This window comes from Clarias gariepinus, chromosome 1 (genome assembly GCF_024256425.1).
Source record: "Clarias gariepinus isolate MV-2021 ecotype Netherlands chromosome 1, CGAR_prim_01v2, whole genome shotgun sequence".
Taxonomy (NCBI): domain Eukaryota; kingdom Metazoa; phylum Chordata; class Actinopteri; order Siluriformes; family Clariidae; genus Clarias; species Clarias gariepinus.
The window spans coordinates 39,314,831-39,341,160 of record NC_071100.1 but is presented as its reverse complement, the minus strand read 5'-3'; the positions used below and the strand labels follow the sequence as shown (position 1 = coordinate 39,341,160).

General features: G+C 38.3%; 1 protein-coding gene across 1 annotated transcript; it reads right to left on the bottom strand.

Annotated features, from left to right (window-relative positions):
• Window positions 1–1,523: 1,523 nt before the first annotated feature.
• ankhb (ANKH inorganic pyrophosphate transport regulator b) lies at window positions 1,524–23,930 on the bottom strand. The gene is made up of 12 exons (XM_053509980.1): window positions 23,550–23,930; window positions 19,158–19,374; window positions 15,441–15,559; window positions 14,928–15,011; window positions 14,565–14,735; window positions 13,412–13,546; window positions 11,297–11,389; window positions 10,590–10,685; window positions 8,303–8,432; window positions 4,981–5,104; window positions 3,335–3,434; window positions 1,524–1,871 (listed from the first exon to the last, which is right to left on the bottom strand). The coding sequence occupies exons 1-12, from the start codon at window positions 23,844–23,846 to the stop codon at window positions 1,740–1,742; spliced, it is 1,698 nt and encodes a 565-aa protein (XP_053365955.1). The 5' UTR covers window positions 23,847–23,930; the 3' UTR covers window positions 1,524–1,739.
• Between the last annotated feature and the right edge of the window lie 2,400 nt (window positions 23,931–26,330).

Here is a 26,330-nt window from a genome sequence, read left to right as displayed (position 1 = left end):
AAGGTCTGAACTGAAGGTCTACTGTGCATTTCCTCTGCTTCGGATCAAGCAGTAATACAAAAGGAGCATGACCGGACATTGCTCGTCGTCATCACAAACAAAATCATATATAAATTAATGCTGTAGATTTTATAAATACTTGTGCAGAAACTTATAGTACAATACAATAGTATAGGACAGTGCAGGGATGATCAATTGGAATTTATGGTGCTTAATTAATATACTGATCTCAATAATGTACATTCTGAAAAATAAACGCCCAAATTAAATCTTTTTTTTTTGTTAAATACTGCAACGGACATGAGAATGAAAAAACAAACAAACAAAACAAAAAAACAGCAATATTTTCTTTCTCATTCCTACTACATACAGATTTCACGTCACTCATACAAAAAGGTACCGGAGTTTATACACCTATGACATTGCATATTAAAAAATAGTGCCTCTAAAATGGCCTGAAAATTTCAACCTCCTGTCACTCTAAATCCATTTTCTTAATTATCTAGTCATATTATTAATCTAATACACTCTCAAATCCGATACAAAAAAAATCATTTCTACACAGAGATGTATATACAGTTATGGCCAAAATTGTTGGCACCCCTGAAATTTTGACAGAAAATCAAGTTTTTCTCGCAGGATTAAAAGTATTGCATTAATACATGTTGCATGAAAAGTCCAGATTGAAATCCCATTGAACACCTGTGGAGAGATCTTAAAATTGCTGTTGGGAAAAGGTGCCCTTCCAATATGAGAGACCTGGAGCAGGATGCAAAGGAAGAAAGCTTCAAAATTCCAGGTGAGAGGTGTAAAAAGCTTATTGATGGTTATAGAAAGCGACTGGTTTTAGTTTTTTTTTTTTTCAAAGGGTGTGCAACCAAATATTATGTTGAGGGTGCCAATAATTGAGTTTTGTGTGACATTATGTCAAATGAGCTTTTTTCCCCTCCCTTTTTTTGTTTTGTTCCAATACACACAAAGAGAATAAACATGTGTATAGCAAAACGTGTTAATGCAATACTTTTCTGTGAAAAATATTTGATTTTCTAAAAAATTTCAGGGGTGCCAACAATTTTGGCCATGACTGTGTGTGAGTGTGTGTGTGTGTGTGTGTGTGTGTGTGTGTTTGCGCATCTATATATATTAATTTTGTTTTAAAGAAGATAAAAGGTCTCAGCTGTGCAGCGACATTCCGATTCAGATGTCCATGCTCCTGAATCTTTATTTCCTACAGTGTATGGAAAATTAAAAAGAACAGCCAAAGATACTTATATTCCAAGAAGGTGAAATTAGTGTGTGTAGTATTTTAGTATTTTCTTTCCATTTCAGGGTTCATAAACATTAAAGACGACAGCACAGAAGAGTTCAGCGCATAGAAGAAAAGCAGTTAGCATACGACATCGCTTTGGTACAGATCGGTCCCTTCAATGTCCTCAACGCAGAGGTTTCCGATGACAACTGGAAAACATCTGCTAAGACATACTTGTGTGTGTTTGAACAATGTTTAATATAATAGACATATCTGTCTGTCATGATTTCTAACTACAGCTCCCTTTCCAAGCATCCTCCATGTGCACATTGCAAAGGGGGAAAGAGCAGCAACAAGGGGCAGTAAGCAATTAAAACTCTGCCCTACAAAGCGAAAGATCCCTGGGTCCCCCCTCAACACGTTCTCCTATGAGCACTGAACATAACCAGGAGGATTGCGTATGAGGCTGACGTCTCATGAAAGCTCAAGGTCACTCTTCTTCCTCGTCCTCCTCTCTCAGTTCGACGACGTCGTTTATCCGGCGGCTGGACCGCACCTCGTTCATGGGGGCCGAGTCCTCCCCCTCGATGGTGACCTCCCCATCGCAATCTTTCTTTTTTTTCTGGGAAGAAAAGCGTGAAATCTACTTTTAAAACTGACAACTTACATCCATCAACTATTTTTACATTGTAGCTCACAATCATAAAAATCCCCTTAAAGTTTATTGGCACCCTTGATGAAAATCTATTCATCCATCCATCTAGGAACCTCTGTAGTCCAACTAGGGATCAGGGAGGTGGTGCAAATGGTCACCATTATATTTATTCCCAGTTTCACATCTGGGTAGGACACAGGTATTCGAACACTATGAACAATTTGGTAACTCCAATTAGCCTAATTTGCATGTTTTTGGACTGTGGGATGAAACCAGAGTACAGGGAGAAAACCCACCAAGCATGGAGAGAACATGCAAACTCCATGCACAGAGACCCCAAGGCGAAAATCGAACCTGGACACTGGAGGTACAGGACATGTACTTCATTAGGTAGACCTGTTCAACTGAATTTTAATTCAAATATATAATCAGCCGATGACATAGGCATGTAGACATGGTCTACAACATTTGGGTATGTGGACATGGTCAAAAAGTTCTACTAAAGTCCAAACTCAACATTGGAAATCTCAGAGGAGAATGGCCAGACTGGATTCAGCTGATAGAAAGGCAACATACAAAGTAACATCTATTCATCCAAGAGTATCTCTAATTGCACAACACATCCAGCCTTGAAGCAGATGATCCTGAATTATCAAACTTTCAAGGTTTCTAACCATTTATAGCTACAATTACCGTTATGAAACATTCACAAAACTATTTAGTTCCTTTTATCTGAACTAAATCCTTTTTGGAATCTTCACCACCTCAAAGATGATAGATATTTGAAATAAAACTAAATATTCGATCAGATTATTACTAGTCATAAACAATGACTTATTATTAAATTAACATTTATTGAACATTATTAACGTTACAGCTGAAACTACAGTCCGAGCTGCCATACCAGAGAATTAAATCAACAGCTTCTGACTTATTTATATAATTTAAATCAACAATGCTGTAAAAGAACGCTCTGCTTTAGAAACCTTTTCACAAAAATGTACTGTTGTCTCGATCCAGATTGGCCTTTTTTTTTTTTTTACCTCTTTTATTAACAACACGTTTATATCTGCAGAACTGCCACCCAGTCACTGTCTTTTTTTGCACCATTCTAAGTAAACTTGAGGCCGTTGAGTTTAAACTCCAGGAGATCAGCAGCTACAGAAATCCTTAAACCAACCTGTCTGTCTTACTTTCCTCTTATTTCACATCCACTCAGATCTACTCAAGAGAAATGACTGTCTGTGTCAAGTCAAATTAATCTAATGACCTTATAATTACAGATCTGCACCCAGAGTGACATAAGAGCCGTCTCAGTGAGTAGATCAAATACAATGAATATAACATTAGAGTCATAATAAATCACAGTACTTTTACATTGGACACTTGAGCACATTTGAAGGTGAAATGTAGATCTGGTTGTCCCTCACCTGTTTCCAGGAGACGTAGCAGGCCGCAATCGCTACCATCGTGGACTCTCCAAGAAAGCCGGCTAAGAGAGATCCAACCCCTAGGGTAGCTCCATGCACCCTGAAGTACATGTGCACAGCTTGAAGTTACCGACAGGATTACGACTGGAAACTCTTAAATATTAAGATTTGTAATATTAAATATTAATAAAGGGTGCAAATATTAAATCAAGAATCACGAAAGCCGAAAGAATACGAAAGCTGCGGCACTGAGATTGTTGAATAAGAGCCAAAAATTTCACAAAGAATCTTTGAGATTATTAAGTGGGCATACATTTTCTTTAAAGGAGGACAAAATTAATATACGTTTAAATACCTTCCTCCTTAAAGGTATATCAGTTCTACCTAAATATTTGGTTTATACTGATTGGTGAAGAAAACTGTTGTAATGCCCTTTTTATTTTTATTTTATTTACACAGTTTTTTAGTAATTTACACTGACTGGTGATTAAACTACTAGTGCAATTTCTTATAATTTGTTATGGAACAGTTGTCATTTAAACATACAGTACAAATTAAAAGTTTGCACACATGCTCTAATTCAATATTTTTTGCTTTGTGATTTATTTTCTACATTCCAGAACAATACTGGAGATTTTAAAACTATGACAACAACAACAATCAATAGTTATTTATTATTAGAATTTTTTAGGGGGATTTTTCCCTTATTTCCCCATAATTTAGATGTAGCCAATTCCCACCTGTCACTAGGGGGCTCCTACATTATGGCTGCTACTGTACCAGTCAGGAAGGGCTGAAGACTGCATCTTTTCGAACTGCTCGCTCATGCACCATAATACACTTTACTATTCCACTGAGCTCACAGACACCTGATTGGCTCTAAAGCCGTGATTGATGTGAGAGCGCTACTGTACGTGCCACCCCGCTGAGACAGCTAGGCCAATTAGCTCTCTCCAGGACTTCGGCTGTGTAAAGCTACTCCATCACCTGGGAATTGAACTAGCGATCTAGTGGGGAGGCTATCAATAGTTATTTTAAAACATGAAGGTCAGCGGTTCTGAAATAGTTCTTGCAAGAACAGTATTGTAAAGTGCATTTGCAAAACTCCTAAAGCACCATGATAAAACTGGCTCTGATGAAGTCCATCCCAGGAAAGCAAGACCAAAACTTACTTCTGCTGCAGAGGAGTGCATTTTACCAGCCTCAGAAATTAAGAACCACTTAACAAACATCACCTCATATTAGAGGCGTTATGAAGGCTTTACAGAGCATAAGTAGCAGACACATCTCAAGATCAACTGTTCAAAGGCGATTATTGTATATTTTGGACGCCTTCAGCATTGCTTTACAATGTAGAAAGGAATAAAAATCTTTAAAAACCATGGAATTAGGATTTTTTAGATTAGATGGGAAGTCTAACCCTAACCTCAAAGTTGGAGTTCATCTCTTATATTTCTAGCAGATTTAATGCTTCACAGTGATCAGAACCATTTTGCACTTATATTCTCTTTGTATTATTGGTCTGCATCCTCGTGCCTATGTTGATATCCAGCAAAACATCTACACCTCGTGTGTGATATTGCTTAATTGCTTCATAAAGAAATAGTACAGAACAAAGCCAGACAGAGGCAGGAGTTGACACTCACCCCATGTAGGGCAGCACGATGAGGCTGGTGATGAGCACGATGATCCGCAGGACAGAACTCGGAGCCAGGACGAAGGTTTTCTTCAGGGTCATCAGCCAGCCGGTGAGGTGAGCACGCACCGTTACTTTTCAAACAACAAAGGTAAAACCAGGTCAGACTGAACTGTAAAATGAGCTAGAATAAGATTTATTAGACTGATGTGGTGTAGAATAAACACCATAATCAGGATGTATGTTACTAACTGGTCTTGTAGAAATTTGCAGAAAGTTGTTTAGGAAGCTGGTTTTACATCATCTACTGTTCATAAGTTTAAATATGATGAGGTACAAAAATGTTCATTAATCAAAAAAAAAACAAAAAAAACACCTGCAGATTCTTGCATTTATTCATTATCAGCCAATAATTCTTTAGCAGCACAATTTATAAAACTATGCAGATTCACATCAAGAACTTAATTTCTTAAAGAACTTAATAATTTAAAATCATGTGATTTTTGTAACTTTAACCATGACCTAGTTTTTGGTGCCAGATTTGAATCTCATGGAATTCTTGCACACAACAGTCTCTGGAGTATACACATGCACACACATACACACAAAACATCCTGTCATCAAATAACCATTATTTACATCCACAGTGAGCAGAAAAGCATCTTACAATACACAACATATTGGGACTTGACAATACGATTAAAAACAAACAGCCACAATAAATGCAGAATTCTTTCTACCAATATTTAACTGTGCAGTTTAGTGTTATAACCCTGTGTCCACTGTCTTTTCAGATTTCTATTCTATGCTGACAGGAGTAAAATCTTATGTGGTCTTCTGCTTCTGTAGCACATCTGATTCTAAGTTTGATGTTTTGTGCATATACTGTACAGTACAAATGCTTTTCTGCTCACCACGTTGAAAAGTGTAGTTGTTTGAGTGACCATAGCCTTCTTGTCAGCATGAACTGGTCTGATCTCCAACATCAATTATCAGCGCACCATTCTGTGTCGAGACTTTTGTGCATGAAAATCCCTGGCAATTAGCAGTTCCTGGAATACTAAAAATGGCCTGTCTAGATTCAACATCCACATTACATGAGATCACATTTTCCCCCGTTCTTATGTTTGATGTGAATGTTACCTTGATGTGCATGGTTGAAGATTAAATGCACTGCACCGCTGCCACATGCTTGGATCATTACAAGAACACACACGCGTACAGGTCTTTATTCATCTGTCTCAAGTTTCCTTCCTATGCTGATATCCCTTAGCCATGCAATGCGTTTTTATACAACAGTACAATTACTAACATGAATTCAGACATGTATGTTGCAAGGGATTTTCTACCATAACCATTTCATGTAATAATATTTATTCTGGATTAGTTTGTCCACTGTGGCATCAGGTAAACTGGATAAAATGCCATCAACCAAATGAGACAAATGATCCCCAAACTCTCACCATTTACACCCCTATGAGAATTAGATTAATTTGAATGTTTAGTAATAAACAATAAAAAATATTTTTACTTGTGAATGTAAAATGTCCAGTACTATGCAAATCTTTTGAGTCACCCTATTTTCTTTATACTGTATGTTGCTTCCAAAAAGCCAGACTTTCTTTTATTTTTTCATTCATTCCTTTGGTGTTGCCTGCCTTTTGTTCTGTCCAATAATATTTGGGGAGGCCAATTCATGATTGTTAGTGTTCCATCGCGTCTTTTCTATCGAGCTTTGACTGCATTGCCGGTGTGTTTAAACTATTTCTTTAAACTACGTTAAAAAAAAAATTTAAAGGAATTTTTTAAAGGAAAAACATGAAGAAATAAAAGGTGGCTCAAGTCTTTTAGACAATACTGTCTTAAGACTGTACCAAACTCCTGTTGCATTCTATATTGTAATTTTAATTTTAAAACATATCTTTTTAATTTTAAATTAATGCAGCACTGACATCTCAGTCCATCACAGTCTTATGAACTCTATGCAACGCTACCACAAAGCTTCCATTTTGGAGAAACCTTCCAAACATCTATTTTCTATAGCAGTGGTTCCCAACCCCCGGGCCACAGACCAGAACCAGTCCATGGATCAAATGGTACCGGGTGACACAATAAATAATTATATATTTCCGTTTTATGTATTATCTGAGTCTGAATGATATTTAATTTTTAAAAACCTTTTCTTTTGAGAAATGACCGGTTAGGTCTTGCGCACCATTACGAGAGCCGCTGCAAAGATTTCTCACTGCTGGCAGCACATTTCAGTGACGAGGAATGGGTCGCAAAACTGGCTTACACCTCCCCTCCCGGGGCCGCATTAAAATAGTCAAGCATTGACCGGTCCACGGTGATAAAAAGGTTGGGGACAACTGTTCTAAAACATCACTCTACACAACCTGTCTGTTACTCATACTGTAGTTACCAAGTACGATCATCTTTTTTCCCCACTAAAGAGTTTCCTATAAGTTGTTATCCATCATCCTTGATCTGTATTACTGTATCCTTCATAGTGTTGTGGTAGGCCTGGAGTCTATCTCAGGGAACGTAGAGCACAAGGTGGGATACACCTTTGATGAGGTGCCAAACCATCACAGGGCAAAAGCACAGGCAGTTATACACACACACCCATTTATTCACTCTGGGCAATTTGGAAGTGGAGAATCAAACTACATGGTTCGTTTTGGGACTGTGGGAGGAAACTGGAGTACCTCGAGAAAACATACCATACACAGGGGAGAACATGCACTCCCACACTCCCAGGGTGGAGACTAGATTCAAACCCTCAAGCCAGGAGGTGCACAGTGACAGTGCGAACCACTAAGCCACTTGTACTAAGCACTTGTTATAGTCCTTAATGATGACATTCGTCTTGTTTTGGGGTCTGTGACTGTGCTCGGTTCAATATCTATTTTTCAGTATTTTTCAGAATGTTAGTTGCCTCAAGCAGATGTTGGCTGATAAGTTGGTTTTACCATCACTCTTTTATGTCTCTGCTGATTTGTTCTCACACTGCACAATACAGTCTGAGAGAAAAGCGCTTTTATTTCTCTCTCACTGCTTTATCTGCTGTTAAATGCCCTATGCCCCGTTCTCATGAAAACTCTATAAAAGTGTGACCGTATTCGTTGCTCCTTACAGTACAGCTCCTTTGACAGCAGCTTAAAGTTTACTGCTCAACCTTCACCGAATTACACAACTCCGTGACTCATGAATTTCTGCATGTGTAAAGTGACACAGCTGCTCGGAAGACAAAATCCTGGGGTTCTCTGCTAGAATCTACAGTTTAAATGTCCATGAGTGTGTGTGCATCGAAGGTATGTTCGGCGCTTTACCTGGTATAGGAAAGAAAGAAAAGATCCGTAATGGGGCAACACAGAGCTCAGCAAAGGCATGGTCCACGCCGATGATGTCCACCAGGATCCCCTCAGAGATGTGTGGTGTCCAGAAAACCACGAAACAGAGCTGTACAAAGATGACAATAAAACGCTAAGAACTTTTTGCCATTAGCATGGAACAAACTTTTATTAGCAGGGCATTTATTGTTAGTACAATTTCCTTTGACGAAATGCCACATGACTTTCCAGTCACATGAACCTGCTGTTCCATAATGATGCCATGCACAGGAAAAAACCTTCAATCCTATTCTAGATGCTGCACTTCAGTTATTTAGTCATTCTTTCTCTCTTTTTCCCCCCCTATTCATCACTAGTAAACTGTTTATTTATTCATTTATTTATAGTCAGGGTTGTGGTAGATCCGGAGACGCTGGCTAGTAGCATAGCTGGGAGGGTTTTCAGGTTTTTAAATATTTTATAGCAGTTCCAAATGCATACTCGTAGGCGTTTAATATAACACACATACCTCACAGCTGATTACGTACACGGCAAATAACATGTTTTGTTCAGTAATTGTGCTATAATGATGATCTTCATGATAATTTCACATTTAACTGCCTTAAATGTTAAAAGATCGCACCACTTTGTGTTTTAAAGCATTTTATTAGCCAGCAGCAGTTATGATGAAAAACAGGATTATGTGATGTCATGCTGTTTAAAAACGCTTACTAAACGAAATTACATATAAATATTTTTGGACAAAATAGTTCAAGTGTAGTATTTACAAAAAGACTCCACATCTAACATTTAATCAAACCAGTAATCATTTATGTGCATATACAGTCTAAACAAATCAAATCTAAATGTTTTTCTACCACTAATAAAACCTACTACACCACGACCTGGTTGTGTGTGTATATATATATATATATATATATATATATATATATATATATATATATACATATATACACATACATACATACACACACACACACACACACACACACACAATATGAAATATATATATATATATATATATATATATATATATATATAATTGAATTATGTAAACTGAATTAAAGGAATGGGAACACATGTTTTACTGTGACAAGCTGAAAAGTGCTTAAAGATACGATAAAAAAATTTGTTGTTTATGTAACAACCTCAGCAGCGACCTCATTTCCCCTCTCGTCTCTTCCAACCACTCAGCATTCACAATCACCAGTATTCTAATCAGCGGCCTGATCATCTGTCATCATCTGCACCTGTTTCTCACTGGTTAGTATTTTAAGTTAGATGATTTATATCCTTGAATGATCTCTAAGTTACTGTGTGGCTTAACAAACAAAAAAGCATTCCTCTAAAACAGATCAGGTACAGGTACAGTATACGATATACATTGAAAGTTTAAGAAAGTCTGGCTCTTTGGGAACTAAAAATGAAATGAGGGGTGGGTCAAGACTTTTTCATAGTAAAAAAAAAAAAACACTGTTTGTATTTCTCAAATAAAATTCTGACAATAGTTTGTTATACTGAAACCATGCGTACAACAAAGATAGTGGCATAATGGTAACTTTTGTACTAAAATATAAATGCTTATTAAATGAAAAGAAAAATGAAAAGAAATTTTACTTCTTATTGTGTCTAAAAAGTCAGTAACTCGATATCTATTTCTTGTTCATGTAACTTTCATCAAAGGAATATCGGTTATACTAAATATGATCTTGGCAATGATTATTCAATTACCATAGTGATATTCAGAATAACAGCACTCATGCTTTTTTTTTGCACTATAGCTTAAATGTAGACAGTCATCATTTTAAGTTGGTGATGTGTTGCATTTCTACTTATATTGTTGCTTACAAAGGTAGTAATTGCAGAAGATAAGCACCATTATGGTCGGGATATCTTTCCCTGAACAGGCCTCTATCCTAAATTCCATCTCTTCATTTTTATTTATCCATAAATATTACACTGTCAAATGGGAGTGGAGTGCCATAGACATGCTGGTGCCTACAAAAGCAGTATAATGTACTAAAAAACCTATAATTAGAATGGATTTAAGTCAGAGATGTGACTAAAATGATTTAGTATAGAATTATTTATTATCTATATATAAACATCTTTATGGTTTAAGAGCAGGCGCAGAGTGACTGCACTGGTTTTATGCAGAAATAATTTACAAAGCATAGCTTTTTGACTTGTAACATTAGATTCACACAGAAGCCCCAATAAGGGCGGCAGGAAGATCAGATGCAGGCGAGGGTGAAGCAGCACTTACTGTTATCGACAGAGCCATACAGACAAACGTGAAACGTTTGATATGTGACTTGGTGACCGTCGTGCCACAGTTGACCAATTTATTGCTCGGGTTGTTCTGGGAAAGGGAAAGAAAGTTATAAAAACAAAAAGGTTTTAATTGTGAAAAATAGTCATTTATTATAATACAGGCTCAATTCTTAATAGGTGCAGTTAATAGGATCCTTTTTGCCTGTGATGTGTCGTGTATCCGAGTTTGCTGAGGCAGCATGACACAGATGCGGGAGATCAGTCAAGAAAACGTAGCACAAAGCTCGGGAGAAGATAACAATCATAAACGTCAGGATGCCTTTCCCAACGTAGGCCTCTGTCCTAATTCCTCTGCCTTCTCTGTGTTGTTTATCTGTAAATATTACACTGTGGAATGGCATTGGAGCGCCATAGACATGCTGGTGCCTACTAGAGGTGGAGACTTGGAAAATTACACTTCACGTGCAATTTTCATGGTAAACAGGTGTTTTCTGGAGGTGGAAATTGTCACTGGAACGAATTTCTCCGCCTACTCAAATGCTAAACTGGTGCTTTAGTTAAGCATGATGAATTACAACAAGGGCATGAAATAGTGTGACAGGTATTGAGCCTTTTACAGAGCCAGTGGTTCTAATTCAGATGACTGTACATATGCTGTTTTACATTTTGTATCTTATAAATGGAACAAAGCAGCCTTACCTTGTCGAAGGCAGGGTAGATAACACGAAGTTCAGTCAGCCAGCCATATGGCATGTGGCCCACAGGATATGTGGCTGTCAAAACCGCAACTGCCTAAAAATAATACATATAAAAGAATGCTCTAGTTAAGATATGTCATAATTAAACTTTTAAACTAAAACTTCAGGGTGGCCAGCATCATAATTTTTATACCCCGTTTTTAACAAGGCTAGATGTGTAAAAAGAAAAAAAAAAAGCCACTTTTTTTGAAGGTGATGCATCTTGTTAAACTGCAAATAATCAGAAATAAATGTAATTAATTTTAAACAAAAGAATAAGAGCGTAATTAGCCAAAAGAAAGCAGGTTACTGGCTGTATTAATGGTCACAATCATAAAAAGTAACAATAAAAAAAATTATAATTTTTTGAAAATATCACAAATCAGAACGGCATTTCATTACATTATAGTAGCTTCCCCATGCAGAAAGAAAAATTTGATCACCTTTTTTAATCTCTAATTTTTTTTAGGCCATTTTAATTACAATTTCCGGACCTGTAAATCACAATTCAGATTAAAGATAATCTAAAGATACCTTTAATACAATAGTTCAGATCACTGGTGTTATATAGTAATTACAGAAATAAAATGCCTGAAAGCACTCAGCTGCTACCCTGCGTCATAATGCGTCAACATTACATGTGTCATTAAATTAACACAAAGATGTAAAGCAAAGTTTGGAAGCTAAAACAGTCTGAAAGTGTGAAAATCAAGCTGCATTTCTAACAGTAAAAAAAAAAACCCTGTATATAATAGACCTTGACCTTGCAAACTTGATTATAAAAAGGGTGTAAACAAATTCCACTGAAAGTTTCACTATTTATTGGTTTGAGCTTTGGCTTACGTGAACATTCTGTAAATGTCTATTTAGCCCGGAATTTTAACAACTTGAAAAAAGTTTGGTTTACACCTGTATATCTAAATTATCAATATTAATACAGCATTAGTGATCATAACAGGACATAGAGTGAATGGAACAGTCTAAGCAATAGCTCTAAAAATGACAAATGTTCATGATCACACTTTAATAACTGAGTCCTTGTATGAAAATATATGCAGTGGTATTTATTATGAAAATTTATTATGAAAATTATATGTAAATATGAATTAGAGGCTCAGATGTGGTTCTTTCTTAGCTTTTCTTGAGTCAGAGGTTCATTTGTGGACAAGACATAGATAGACACGATGCCCATCACATATGCTTGAGGTTTCTGCTTCAAGTATATTTAATTACTGCATTGCTGTGCCGAAAAAAACAAAACAAAAAAAAAAACATTCATTGGAACTGATTTAAGAACTACAAAACCTGATCGGATAGTGGTAAACTGCAATAAAAGTGTGTTTAAAAAAAAGACAAATTGAATAAATGACTATGATCAGAGATCACATAAGTACTTGGTGAAGAAATATACAGTAGAAATAATTATGTTATATAGTGTAAGTAAAGAAATTTCCATACACACACAACGTGATGGGAACTCACAAAATTGGGACTAATCATCTAAGAAAAAAAGGCCTCAGTTTTCTAGGCACCATAAAGTTTGGACTTTGACACAATGGAAAAAGATCATGTGATCTAATGAGTTCAGACTGACCCTATACCAGAGTGATGAGTGTGTCAGGGTAAGAAGGGAAGCACATGAAGTGATATAGTGTCCACTGTACAAACCTCTTTAGGCAGTGTTATGATCTGGGGTTGCTTCAGTGGTCAGGTCTAGGCTTAACAACATTATGTGGCAATAAAATTAAGTCAGCTGATGACCTGAATGTCCTGGATAACCAGGATAGACCAGCAAGAACATTTATTCCTTTCCTCTGAATTTTTATTTAGATCCAAGATGACAATATCTCATAGAACGCTTTCATCATTTTGGCAAACTACTTCCACACCTACATAAATTAGCATTAATGGGCGTTTCATTTAAACTAGGCAGACTGGAGTGTGTCATGTGCATTTGCCATGTAAATAAAGTACCAATGGACAACAGCTGGTTTCAATTCCTCTTTAATCAAGTACTCTTTGTTGTAATTTAATATTCATCATATGCGTGTGCACACAAGTGTGTGAAATCACTGACCTCAGTGGCTGCAGAGGTGCCTTTCAGGTCACGGGAAACAAACAGGTTGACGATGGGTCTGCTGATCCGCTGTGTGGCTAATATGAGGGCCAGAGGCCACCAGAAATTCAGCATCTTTTTAATCGTGGCATCTCCCTACACACACAGACACAAAACAAATAAAGGTCCTACAGAAATGCATTTGCACAATCATCCAGAGTTATCATGTGCATCTGTGAGCTCATGCTTTCCTCTTATCCATAACGGCGTGTGAGCAACAGCTTGATAAGATGCATTCGTTCGCTTCACATGCCTCAGAGAAAGCCCGTGTTAACCTACACCAGGCATCATTAAGTGGCGGACCCAGACCTAGTGACTGTTCTATTTGGACCTTGATGCTTTCCTGATAAGTTAGAGAATTAATATAATTGTGAGTTCAATTCCCAGGTGATGCTGTAACCTCTCGCAGCCGGAGGTCTAGAGAGAGCAGATTGGCCGAGCTCTCTCAGAGGGGAGGGATGAGAGGTACTTAGTGCTCCCACATCAATCACGGCTCTGCAGCCAATTAGGGGCGTCTGTAGCCAATTAGGGGCGTCTGTGAGCTCACGCAAGCAGAAGGAGCGGATAGCGCTGTCATCCATGTGTGTTACGCCGCCCAAGCAGTTCGACAAGATGTGATCGGCTGGCGTCATGTGGTTCGGAGGAAACATGTTATAGTCTTCGGCCCTCCGAGTGGTATTAGTAGCCTTAATGTGGGAGGCCCCTAGTGACGGGGAGGAATTGGACACGACTAAATTAGGGAGAAAATCAGGGGGAAAATCCCCCCCCCCCCCCAAAAAAAAAAAAAAAAGCAGTAACATGACAAAACATTGTTTGTACAAACATATCCGCAGTGATACATGGAGTGTAAAATACCCAAACTGCGAGTACAGAATGGCAGAACCTAAATTTTACTTCAGTACCCCTGACCTACACCCTCCTTGTTTGCTAGGGAGAGCTTGTCTGCTAAGAGTGCCCTAAATGGTGGGAATTGGAAATGAATCTCTAAATTAGAGAAAAAAAATCAGGGGGAACAAAACACGGTTACAAAGCCTGTGTGCGTAACATTTGTCCTTAGTGTCCATTCTTTAGGTCAGTGTGCGTATAAGCAATAATAAGGTCAAGAGCTACACACCCCAACCTCAGGGCCGCTGGAGTCCGGGATGTTGTCGTGAATGTTTCGGTAGTAGCCCAGTCCAACGATGGTGAACCGCACCAGAGCTCCCATGTACAGAGACAAGATGGGAATCAGCAATGGCTCCACACACTCCAGATGACTGTGCAGTAAGATAGCCACGAAAACAATCTGGAAGGGAAAAAAAATAAATAAATAATGAAGTAGTTAATGAGGCTTCTGTGCAACAAACCAATGACCCATAAAACAATTAACGAATGAGGTCAAACTGAGTGTAGTGGTAAATATATCAATAAAACTGCAAACTGCCTGAGTGAATTAACATTTAGCGGGTGGAAAGTGACAATGAATGACTGCCTTTACCTGAGCTACGACGTCAGAGATCGAGGCGCAGCCAACCAGGAAACTGCGCTTGTGCTTTAGTAAGATTCCAGCATGGGTCCAGGCCTGGAAATACACACATTTCCAAGAACTCAAGTCATGGTTGATTACCCCTCGAATTCAAACAGGTTGCTCTAATATTAGCACCAGGATATAACGGTGAGCTGCTGCAAAATTGTCCCAAAGGACACCGTGCCATTTGGAAGCTATACAACATGTACAGCATGGACACAAACAGAAGGATACTGCTGGGCCTCCAGAACAGAACAGGAGGTGAAGATTGGCACTGCAAGCACAAATACATCTCCACAAACACTCACACGCACACACACGCGCACACACATGCGCACACGCACACACACAAATATACACACTCCATCTGTCCTGAAAAAAAAAAAGGCATGCCAGTTCTAATGGTCTGTGGCATGACTGCCAGCAATGTGAGAATTGTCAGTGTTTGATAGGAGATGGAGAAAGGACAGTGAAACTGCTCACCATGGCATCCAGAAGAGGAAACGCAGCCAGGTAGAGAAAAGCCTTCCTGGTCTTATTGCCCACTGAGTCGTCCACATGATGCAGTTTGTTGATGATGTAGTAGCCGAGGTCTGTGAAGGCTGGGCCCGACATAAAATAAAAATATACTCATGGACAAAAGAAATTATACACATGTAATATTATACAGATATTTGTATAAAAAGTTATGAAAACTCAATGTCGTTTGCCTTCTTACATTAAAAAAAAAAAAACTCTGGTCATGCTAGTATGGATAACCTAACTTACATCTTCTTGAGAGGCGCCATAGATTAAATTTGCCTGTGATTATAGTGGTAGCTCAGCATATGAACACCTCACCTCCAAATTTTTTTTTTTGCTTTGAGAACTTAAATTTTGCAAGAAATTTGCATAGAAAACATTTTCGCCATTTGAGTGAACAATCCATGCCGAACTGAAGAGCCATTAACTTTTTTTTTTTACATTTTATACAAGATTTAGTGTAGACATAGCCCAATGGATGCCAAGAATGTAAGCAAGGACAGTAGCAAGAAGAAAACTGAACCACTTTCAGTTTCTTTTTGAAAGCAGGTTGTACCAAGAGAAATCATAAATTAAGGTTAAGTGAGGTTTAATGTACATTTACATGTCTTTTTTTAATGTTTTGATGGTTTTTATATATAAAAAAAAGGATTATAGTGTTATAAATTGGTAATATTGGTAATTTTTGGGTGGCTAGAACGGATTATCTGCATCTACATTATTTCCTATAGAAAAATGCGTTTCATAATATGAAGTTTTGCCTTGGGAACTCCTCCAGCAAGGATTAGATTTGTATGCTGATTTGGTACCGCTGTATATCCAGCTGACACGTCTTGATATAAAAGTAAGGAATACAATCTACTGTAATTGTGCATTTTAGTTTTACACTCTAATGCCCCATGTAGACAATGCTGGCAGACATTCCCAGATGGTTTGGAGTTGCTAGGAATAACATTTTCAGACTATAGGACAGATTCAACAACTGTTGTCAAGGTCCAATGCCCAAACAAGAGAGATTAATTAATTCAAGACAGACTACTTCGATGGCATCATTTCAGAAATTGTACAGAAAATGCAGCCACTGCTGCTGCCGGTACTCCAGGGTCCCACATAATAAGTCGTCATTCAATGACATTTGCCTGCACCTGGAATTGCTGGACAAGCAAGAATGTGTTGACTCATTGTCAACGTTGTCTGATTTTTAAACTTCTGGTGCTGTTGGACATAGATTTTTTTAACCTTTTTAATTGATAAAAAAAAAAATTGTTTATTGATTCTCTTGTCCATGAGTATACATCAATCAGCAATTTTGGCTCGTAAAAAATTCTACAAATAGATACCACTTGTAGAATGAATCTACATTATTAACATTATTCTATTATATCAGTACAATATTACTGCAAAATTTTATGAAAACCAGACCACCACAGCCAGAACATTTCTTTCTAGGACCATGGGCATTAATAAAAGAGTTGGTCTCTACTGTACTTTTCTGAGAGGAATTTCCACTAGATTCTGAACCGTGGCTGTGGGGTTTGGTGTTTATTCAGCTACATGAACATTAGGTCACTAATGGTAAAATAAGGCACACAGTCAGTTTTCTAGACTTCACACATGTGTTCATGAAAGTTACTCAAATATTTCTATATCAGCCGTAAATTATTTAAAAATATATTTTTATATTACAACCCATATATTTGGGTTATAACCAATATATTTTATATTTTTATATATTTAAATTACAACCCAGAGTGCACAGAGGTAAATTCATGGTAGAACAGGTTTGGACATGAAAGGAAATCATAAAGCTACAGCATACAAATATATCCTATTTCTGCTTGCAAGGTTTTCAGAAGAGTCACATGTGCACATACCTTTGGCTTTAGAGTGTAGATAATTACAGTAGTGGCATGTATAGTAAAGGTATACTACACACTACAGACCCCTCTCATTCCCTCCCTCATTCAGTCCTCTTCCTAATTTTATTCTTCTGTTTCACTTATTTGCATCCTGTAGCCTTTTTTAAAATTTCTATTAACCTATCTTTTTAAATTGTTTTTTTCTCCCAAAAATTTATCCCTAGATTGTGTGACTACTCTAGTAGTATTAATACTAAAGACGTATAACCAAGTGATAATGCAACGTTCACCCTCTACTAAATTATCTGAACATTCACAGGATCTGAACAAGAACATGAAGGCACACTGCCAAAGCTTTAACAGTGTGGGTTGTTATCCTGTCATCATCATATTATATTTTATGAGATAGTTGCCATCTTGAGCCCCATAATAATTCAAGTTTTTGTTTTTTTTGGTCTCAGCATCATCAACTAGCTGTATTTCGGTACATGGGCGAGACCGCTGCAACCTGTGGAGCACCAAGTAGGAGGACAGCAGCGTTTTAATGGCTATTTAACTACAGTGTCTAAGTAATGCCATTTTTCCATCTTTGTATCTCTTTCTGTAAAAGTTAGTGCACTTTGGAAGAGATCCATCCATGCAAAAGGAACACACTGAGTAGGTGTAAAGCTAGCAGAAATTCTCAGTGTCAACACAGCGGATGGAAGCACAACCCGTGAAGAGTGTTCTTTTTTGAGCCATTATCACCAAGTGCTGTGTACATATGAAAATTACAACCCAGTGCACATCTGGCATCAAAGCTGAGGTCAAAGACGTTTTTGTCGGTAATGCTGAGAGGCCAAAAAAGGCTAAGTAATGGTCTCTAATGTAAATAAATAATTGTACCTAGTAAACAACCACTGTGTCAATGTCTTTCAGTAAAATCCTTTTTACTTTTGGGGTTATCCAAAGTATGAAACTTAGTTTCTGCCTAAGATACAGGTTGGAGTTCAGGCAAACCTGCAGTTTTCTACAATATATAGGCAGAAATAATTTACATGACTGTCCCTGTGCTGTGTATCAGGCTTTAGCATTTTTGTGCTAACTGCTATTTAGCCTGTGCTGAAGGTCTTGTGCTAACTACTATTTAGCCTGTGCTAAAGGTCTTGTGCTAACTGCTATTTAGCCTGTGCTAAAGGTCTTGTGCCAAGGATCTTGTGCTAACTGCTATTTAGCCTGTGCTGAAGGTCTTGTGCTAACTGCTATTTAGCCTGTGCTAAAGGTCTTGTGCTAACTGCTATTTAGCCTGTGCTGAAGGTCTTGTGCTAACTGCTATTTAGCCTGTGCTGAAGGTCTTGTGCTAACTGCTATTTAGCCTGTGCTGAAGGTCTTGTGCTAACTGCTTGTTAAGCTGTTTCTCTATTCAAAATCCTAAAAAAAATATATATTTTTAACGTTTCAGCAACATCGCATCACCTTCTTTATCAAAATCAGTCACATGACCGATGTTGGTCTTATGACAGCATTTGGAGATGTTAATATTCTTGGTCAAGTAGTCCCGAGTCCTTCTCCAACTTCTGACCAACATCGGACATGTGACCATTTTTGCTGAACAAGGCGATGCAACGTTGCTGGGACCTCTAACCTAAGTAAGTTTTGAGTAGAACTTAGCTTGAAGTAGAACTAGATGAATCCAAGATTAGATAATCCTTTTGAATACAACTTCATTTCTATAAGACATTCTTCTTTATGACCCATATTTATAAACTATCAAACAGACACACATTTTTGATGATTGTTACTTGTCAGTGTGCATTCTGGCATACGCCCTCACACTAACCTATTAGTGTGTGGAGGATGATGGCTACAGTCCCAGCAGTGACCATGCACAAGACCGCTTTGGTTCGGTCGCGTTTGCTGTTGACGAACACCAATCCCACATTCTTGAAATCGCTCATAGGCCCAGTGAAGAACTTCATCAGGGAATAGGCCAGACCGTAACTGGCCAGCATTTCCACAGCATCCTTTTTGACTGTTGCGATCCCTCTGTTTAAAGCCTGCAAGTACACAAGAACAAACCCAAATCAATTTCTCAGCTATTTATTTATTTATTTATTTATTTATTTTTTAGCAGGCAAAATACTATACACCCACTCAATCTCCTGTGAGCAGGTGCTTTGCCCTGAGCTACAATTCTGTGTTTAAATGTCCTAATAAGAATCAAATTCAGTCTCATAAAAGAGAATTAAAAATATAATCCACTACATTAGTATCAGTTAACACCGTCATTCACAGACCTCTTAGTAAGAGCGTAATCCTTAGATTACCATCAGTGTCACTAAAAAAGATCTGGTTACCAAAAGACAAAGTCTAAACACTTTAAACAACAACCTGTCTTGGAAAATGAATAATGTCACATGATGTCTAAGGAATCTGTAATCGCAGAGGCTTGGACGTAGTTTCTTAAAGGGAAGTGTCAGATTTGTAGTCTGTTTTGATGAAAGACCCCTTGGTAAATCCTAATCAGCATCATCACAGCTGATATATAACCAAACTGCACCACTTTTTCTGTAAGGCGTGGCATGATGGGACGAACCAGCAGGTTTAAATTTTTTTACTGTGGTTTGCAATTTACCGAAACTATCCCCTCTTGGAGAGAGAAATAGTTAGATATTATGTAACAGTTAAATGTAGAAAATGTGCTGAAATAGAAAAGGATGTATTCTGTCAGCTGATGGAAAATGCTGATGGTGATTTACTCATAACCTCACTGTCTGCAGATCTTCCTCTTTCCTCAGGATCACAACACTTTTTTTAGGCACCTCGTAATCAGCAAGCACCATTTTCCAACCACAAATTATGTTTTACCGATGCATATCCTGTGCTTTATATATATATGGACTTTTAGACCAGAGCATTGTTGAACTCACACGGAAGTAAAGATGTTGGTTAATTTTTTTTTATAATTACAGTGGCTTTGACAGCTGTTTTAGCTGTAATTTAAATAGGTTTATCTCAATACCTTCATTCTGATACGTTATCGTTTCTATAAAAACAGCTTGTTAAAAGGGCAGGGGTGGATCAAATGGTTAAGGCTCTGGTTTACTGACGGTCGGGGGTTCAATCCCGAGCACTGCCAAGTTGAGCCCTTTGGGCGGACCTTATCTGCTCTGGCGGTGGAGTATCCTGGCTGACCCTGTGCTCTGACCCAAGATTCCTTACTGGGATATGCAAAAATTAAATTTTACTGTGCTGTAAGTTACATGTGACAAATAATTGATTCTTAATTAAATTGACCAAAAAGAATTGTGACATTTATTGCAGAAGTCTACGGTCTCACATAATACACTGTGTCTAAAACACAATGAATGAACAGAAGATAAAACATAACAGTAAATATTATTATAAACTTTTTTTTCAATCTTTCACATTTGTTACTAAGTAAAAAAAAAAATTGTAATTGACTATAATATATGAGAAAGAAGGCCAGACCACCCCAACACAGATTATTTTCTTGCATCACAACCCATTGTGTTTTATTCCCCTTACAAACGTACCATCAGATCAAGGCCATGGCTCTATTTGGATAATTTAGTTTATTTTGTTCTGAATTTAAAGCTTAAACTGCAGCCTAACAGCAATCCATCTTGCTTTTTTGATAAAGGTGACCTGATTATGGGACAGATGGTGGATGCCTGACATCATCTCCCCCACCCATGTCCTTTCTTCATGTCACCAGTGCAGGAAAGGAGCAAAGACATAAATATCAATGTGCACTTCTGTTAGGACTGAGGACTCACTGATTACAATGCAAAATGGAACATCTAGTTCACAAAAACCATGTGAAGACTTTCCAATGCCATCATTTTACGACATCTTGTTTTGACAGGTTATAAACTAAATCCTTCAGTTTGGGAAAAACACAGAGGAAAAGACCACACAGATCATTTATGCATTTAAGCTCTAACGAGACAAACAGTAATGAAATTTCAGATGCCTCTCAATAATGAATCTAAGGTTACACTGCTTATCTTCTCATGTTCTCGTGTGTGGGTGTGTCACAAATTCAGTTTCTAAATGCCTTACAGCAGTGTTCAGAAAGATAACAGATGTCAGTTACTGAGTGCGGACTCTTTAGTCTATTCCTCGATTTTGATGTAGGTGTAAGCCCTATACAACTACGATAAATTAAGCTTTTAAATAACTGTTTTTATGTGTTTATCATAATTTAAAACCATTTATTTTTTACTCAACCTACATGGTTTACTTCAGTGGAAATTCTACTCTTAATTTAGATATGTTGATATGTGAATAATATTTTTGTTTAATCCCCTACCCTAGTGTAAGCGAAAACAGTGAAGACAACTGACCTTCCAATACGAAGAAATGTACGCATTTTAAATGTATTTTTGCTAATTATTTATCACTGGCTGTCACATGTCTCCGCCTTTGCATTTACAATTTCAGGCCACACAAACATACATTACTCTTTCTTTTTACAAGCTTTCAGGGAAAATCTGTTGTTATAAAACAAACTGTGGTCAAATTGCCTAAGAAACTCTCGGCTGATTCACAACAATGGGTGCTGTGCTTTACTATACAGCACTAAAATCATTAAATTACATAGAATGTCCATGCCAAATCTACCTCTTGCTATAAAAAAAAAAAAAACACAAAAATGACCTGACTCATCTGTTTTAAAGTTCATAGAGACAACCGCTAATTTGCATTGGTTTTTGAAAACATTTCAGAATGTGTGCTTTTCCAGGATGTTTGACATCTGAAACAGAGCGGTAAAAACAGCGTACGTCCTGTGCAAACACACGCATCGTTGGTAATAGATGAAACCCCTGAAGACAGACACGTCAGAGCAACTCCTGACACGTTCCAAAAAATACAGCACAACTAATAATCGTTTTCTCTGACTAGCCACATACACAAGCAAGAATGATTCAAAGTGCAGTTTACCAGATAAGAATGAATATTTCAACAGCATGCAAGTCAAATCTATATGCAAACGTCACATGTAAATTGTATAACCACATGTTTGAGAAATGGTTCTGTCAGGGTGTCAATAAATCACAGCAGTAATGATTAAACAAACACAGCTTAACACACAATGCAACATAATGAAAGAAAAATCTATGAATCTCTCTAGTCCAACTAGGCTACAAAGAGGACCAATGGTGAGTACCTGGAGGAAAGCCAAACAAGTGGAGAACATGCAAACTCCATGCACACGGACCCTTGGGCAGGAATCGAACCCAGACCCTGGACAGTGCTAACCACTAAGCCACCGAATGAAACACGCACTGAATTATTTTTCCATGTAGACATCAACATTACAGTATATAGCTTTATGAAAAGAGGTTGAATACAGCAACCTGGGTCTGGTTCAGCTCGAGGTCACAGCCCGCTGCAAAACAACACACATGCATTCATCACACTCTTATTCACACACCATTGTTTGGGCTGATAGAGGATGCACCGGGTAACACATCGGGTGACACACAGACCATCATCATCAGATGCAGCAGTGTATGCTGTTCTACGTTCATATGTTCTGTCAAGCCTGTATTCTGATTCTAATCACAATTCGCAGATCTTACTCACTCTCATTGTTTATACCGCTTTATCCTGTGTACAGGGCCGGGGTGCTGGATTCTATCCCAGCAGACTTGAGACACAAGGCGGGGTACACCTTGGACAGGGTGCTGATCCATCACAGGACACACACACACACACACACACACACTACAGGGCAATTTGCATGTCTTTGGAAGGAAACAGAGTACCTGGAGGAAACCCAGGAAACAGGGGGAGAACATGCAAACTCCATGCACACAGATCCAGTGATGGGAATCGAACCCGGATCCTGGAGGTGCAAGGCAACAGTGCTATCCACTGCACTGCTGAATTCACAGATCTGTCACAATTTATTAGATTATACACCATGCAGGATCTTTATTGAGGCTGTCAAAGTCGAGCAGCAATACATCTTGGCCTTTTTTTTTTTTTTGCATTGACACTACGCAGGAAATGCCTGGTCCGTACACATACAGTAAAGAGAGAGAGAGAGATAAAGAGAGAGAGAGAGAGATCTGCTGTAAATGCACATAGAGAATTAGGCTGATCCTGCTTAAGGCAGATAATCATGATGAAATGCGTTCTAGCTCTTAATGCTTGATCCAATGAGAAATGTCGCAGTGATGCATGTCGTTGCGCTACTTGCCTGCTCGCCGAGGTCGATGGCGATGTTGGTGATGGCCAGCGGGATGAGGAACCGCACCAGGGGCCAGTAGTGCGCGAGAGCCGGGAGCGTCACCATGTCTCCGCGCGCATCCGAGAGCACAAGAAGACCGGCGACAAGACGAGTGCGCTTTTCTAGCGGCGCTTCAGGCCCGTCCCTGGCCTCCCACACGTCAACAACAACACCACCACCAGCGAGGGCATCGTCAACAGTGATGCAGCGCGTGGGAACAGAGCAGGCTCGCCAGAAATTTCGGCTGACCTCTTCTCCATTGTTCATCCATCATCAGGAGGTGGAGCGAATAATAAAAAAAAACATATATATCAGTGTGTGCGCTTCAATCAGGGTGCGCGTCTCTCTCTCTCTCTCTCTCTCTCTCAGAGTCAGGTCAGGGTGTATCGTGTATGAGAGCCGCGCTGCAGTAGATGGCGTTACCCGATTCTGTAGAATCATCAAAGCGTTCCCTTTAACGGCACGTGGGACTGGGCGCGCGCAAGCCCCGCCCCATTGTATGCGTCATTCACGCGAGCGCGCGTAAAACAAATCTCTCTTATAATGCACAAGGTTTTATATTCTGTAAACACTGCGCTGTTGCCTAAACACTGCTCTGCGTGACAATCTGTGGGAACCATTAAACCTCTCTCACTCTCTCTCTCTTTTTTAAAGGTAGCTCATTTGTTGCTATTTATAATACAGATTTAAATATATGAAAGGTTCACTCATCGTCTATACTGCTGTATCCTATATACAAGTGTGTGTGTGTGTGGGGGGGGGGGGGGGGAGGGGGGATAGGGTGCCAATCCATTGTATAGATACAACTGTCAGCATGATGGCATAGTCGTTAGCACTAACGCTTTGCACCTCCAGGGTTTGGGTCTGATTCCCACCTCGGGTCAGTGTGCATGGAGTTTGCATGTTCTCCCCGTGCCTGATGGGTTTCCTCCTGTTTTCTCCCACAGTCCAAAGACATTGCAGAACAGGCTAATCAGTGTTCAAAAATTTCCCTTAATGTGCGAATGCGTGATAAATGTTGACCAGAGGTTCTACTACGATTGTAAAAAAATAGGAATAAATAAAGTGGCCACCATTGGCCTCCACAGTCCGTAGTTAAACTCAAGAGGTTCCTGGATGGAAAGATGAAACTTGCCCATAGTGTGTATGAAGGTAGTGTGTAACAAACAGGCATCAAGCTGGCAACCGACCAATTAAGTAACTGCCACAGAAACAACAGATATATTTCCAGGGTGGGGAGTATTCATTACCCAATGTGGACGGCCAATATTTCAGAACAAAATAGCTATTTAATACCTGGGAGACAAGGTATTTCTGTAATCACTTCATGTTGCTCCCGGATCAGCTTCTCTTGTATTCTCTCTCTCTCTCTCTCTCTCTCTCTGAGAGAAGCCTCAAAACATAAAATTCCTAAAGACTATACCATAGAGAAAAAACCTACCACTGTCTTTTACGAATTCATTGCACAGGATAGTCTTCTAAATGTTAAATAACACTCTGTAAACATTTTAATTAACAGCAAAAGGAGCGCATAAAAATAACGTTATAAAATATCAATAAAAATATTTACTGCCAGAAACATTTCTAGCTATTGAAAAGATTGTCACTCATGCTTATTAATTCTTACAGTAATGGTATTAAGACAAAAGTTAAATTCAAATTAAATTCAAGTTAAATATATATATAGTAAAAGTATAGTAATAATTAAAGTATAAGTAAAAGTCCTGCCACATATTTGTCCCATGCATCACCTTTACCCAGGTAGGCTAGAACTTATTAATGAGATGACTGATTTCTGACAGGTACAATTATAATTAGTAAGGCTTTCTTTCTTATTCATATACTGTTAACATCTACTCTTTGTTTGTTCATTTAATGTGAAAATTAACCTATGCCCTTTGGCAATACTGTTTCTTATTATGTTTGTACCAGAGAATTCTATTTTAACTGAATTGAATTGAGGGATCGCAAGTTTACCTTGATTTTTCTGCTTGTAATAGGCCAGAAGGTTAGATTTTTTTTAATAACTGGAATGTCTCTTGGCATCAGGGCGCATGTATCTTTCAACTTTGCGTGCGGCGATGAATCCCTCCCTACTCCCTTCCCTCTGACACTGATTCCAAGTAAAGTCCCGCTCTGCAGGTTTTGTCTAAAGTGACAAAAATATTTATATATGTATATATGTATGTAGAGTCTGTATATATCTAGGTATATTGTCTGGTCCACAGAACATCCAATGCAGCATAAATTGCCCAAACAGTTAATGCTGGCCATGCTGGAAAGGCACCAGGGCCAGTATTCACAAAACTTCTTTGAATTCACTCAGAGAGCTCCTATTTTAGCTTAAAATTTCCGAGTTGGGAGTCCTAGTCTAAAAGTGATTTTGGAAACCTCTCAGAGCATCTCCGAGTAAGGGAAGTACAAAAACAATTACCTTAGTGAGGAGGTGAGGTTGACCCTGTTGCTAGGAATGATTGGTTAATAAAATTTTTTTAAATGCGCTCTTTGTGAAAATAGAATTATATTTAACAATAGGGAGTGAAATCATAATGTTTGTATTTAAAGAAATTGTATAATCATGACTACAGGCTACTTTATGCAAATTTTCTTTTATAGGCTTAATACCTTAAAGATAATTACAGTAAAAAAGCCAAATGTTGAAAACGTGTCTACTTTTAAAGCAACCAATTCCCATACAGTTACTAAAGTTCTTACATTTATTTACCAAACTGGTTTCATTACTTGATGGGA

What these genes read in the sequence shown, in the direction of transcription:
- ankhb (XM_053509980.1), bottom strand. Translation starts at nt 23,846, where the DNA reads ATGAACAATGGAGAAGAGGTCAGCCGAAATTTCTGGCGAGCCTGCTCT. An exon ending in CCATCGACCTCGGCGAGCAG is followed by an intron (nt 19,375 to 23,549) that starts GCAAGTAGCGCA and finishes GTGTACTTGCAG; the next exon opens with GCTTTAAACAGAGGGATCGC. An exon ending in ATCGTGCTGCCCTACATGGG is followed by an intron (nt 3,435 to 4,980) that starts GTGAGTGTCAAC and finishes CATGTACTTCAG; the next exon opens with GGTGCATGGAGCTACCCTAG.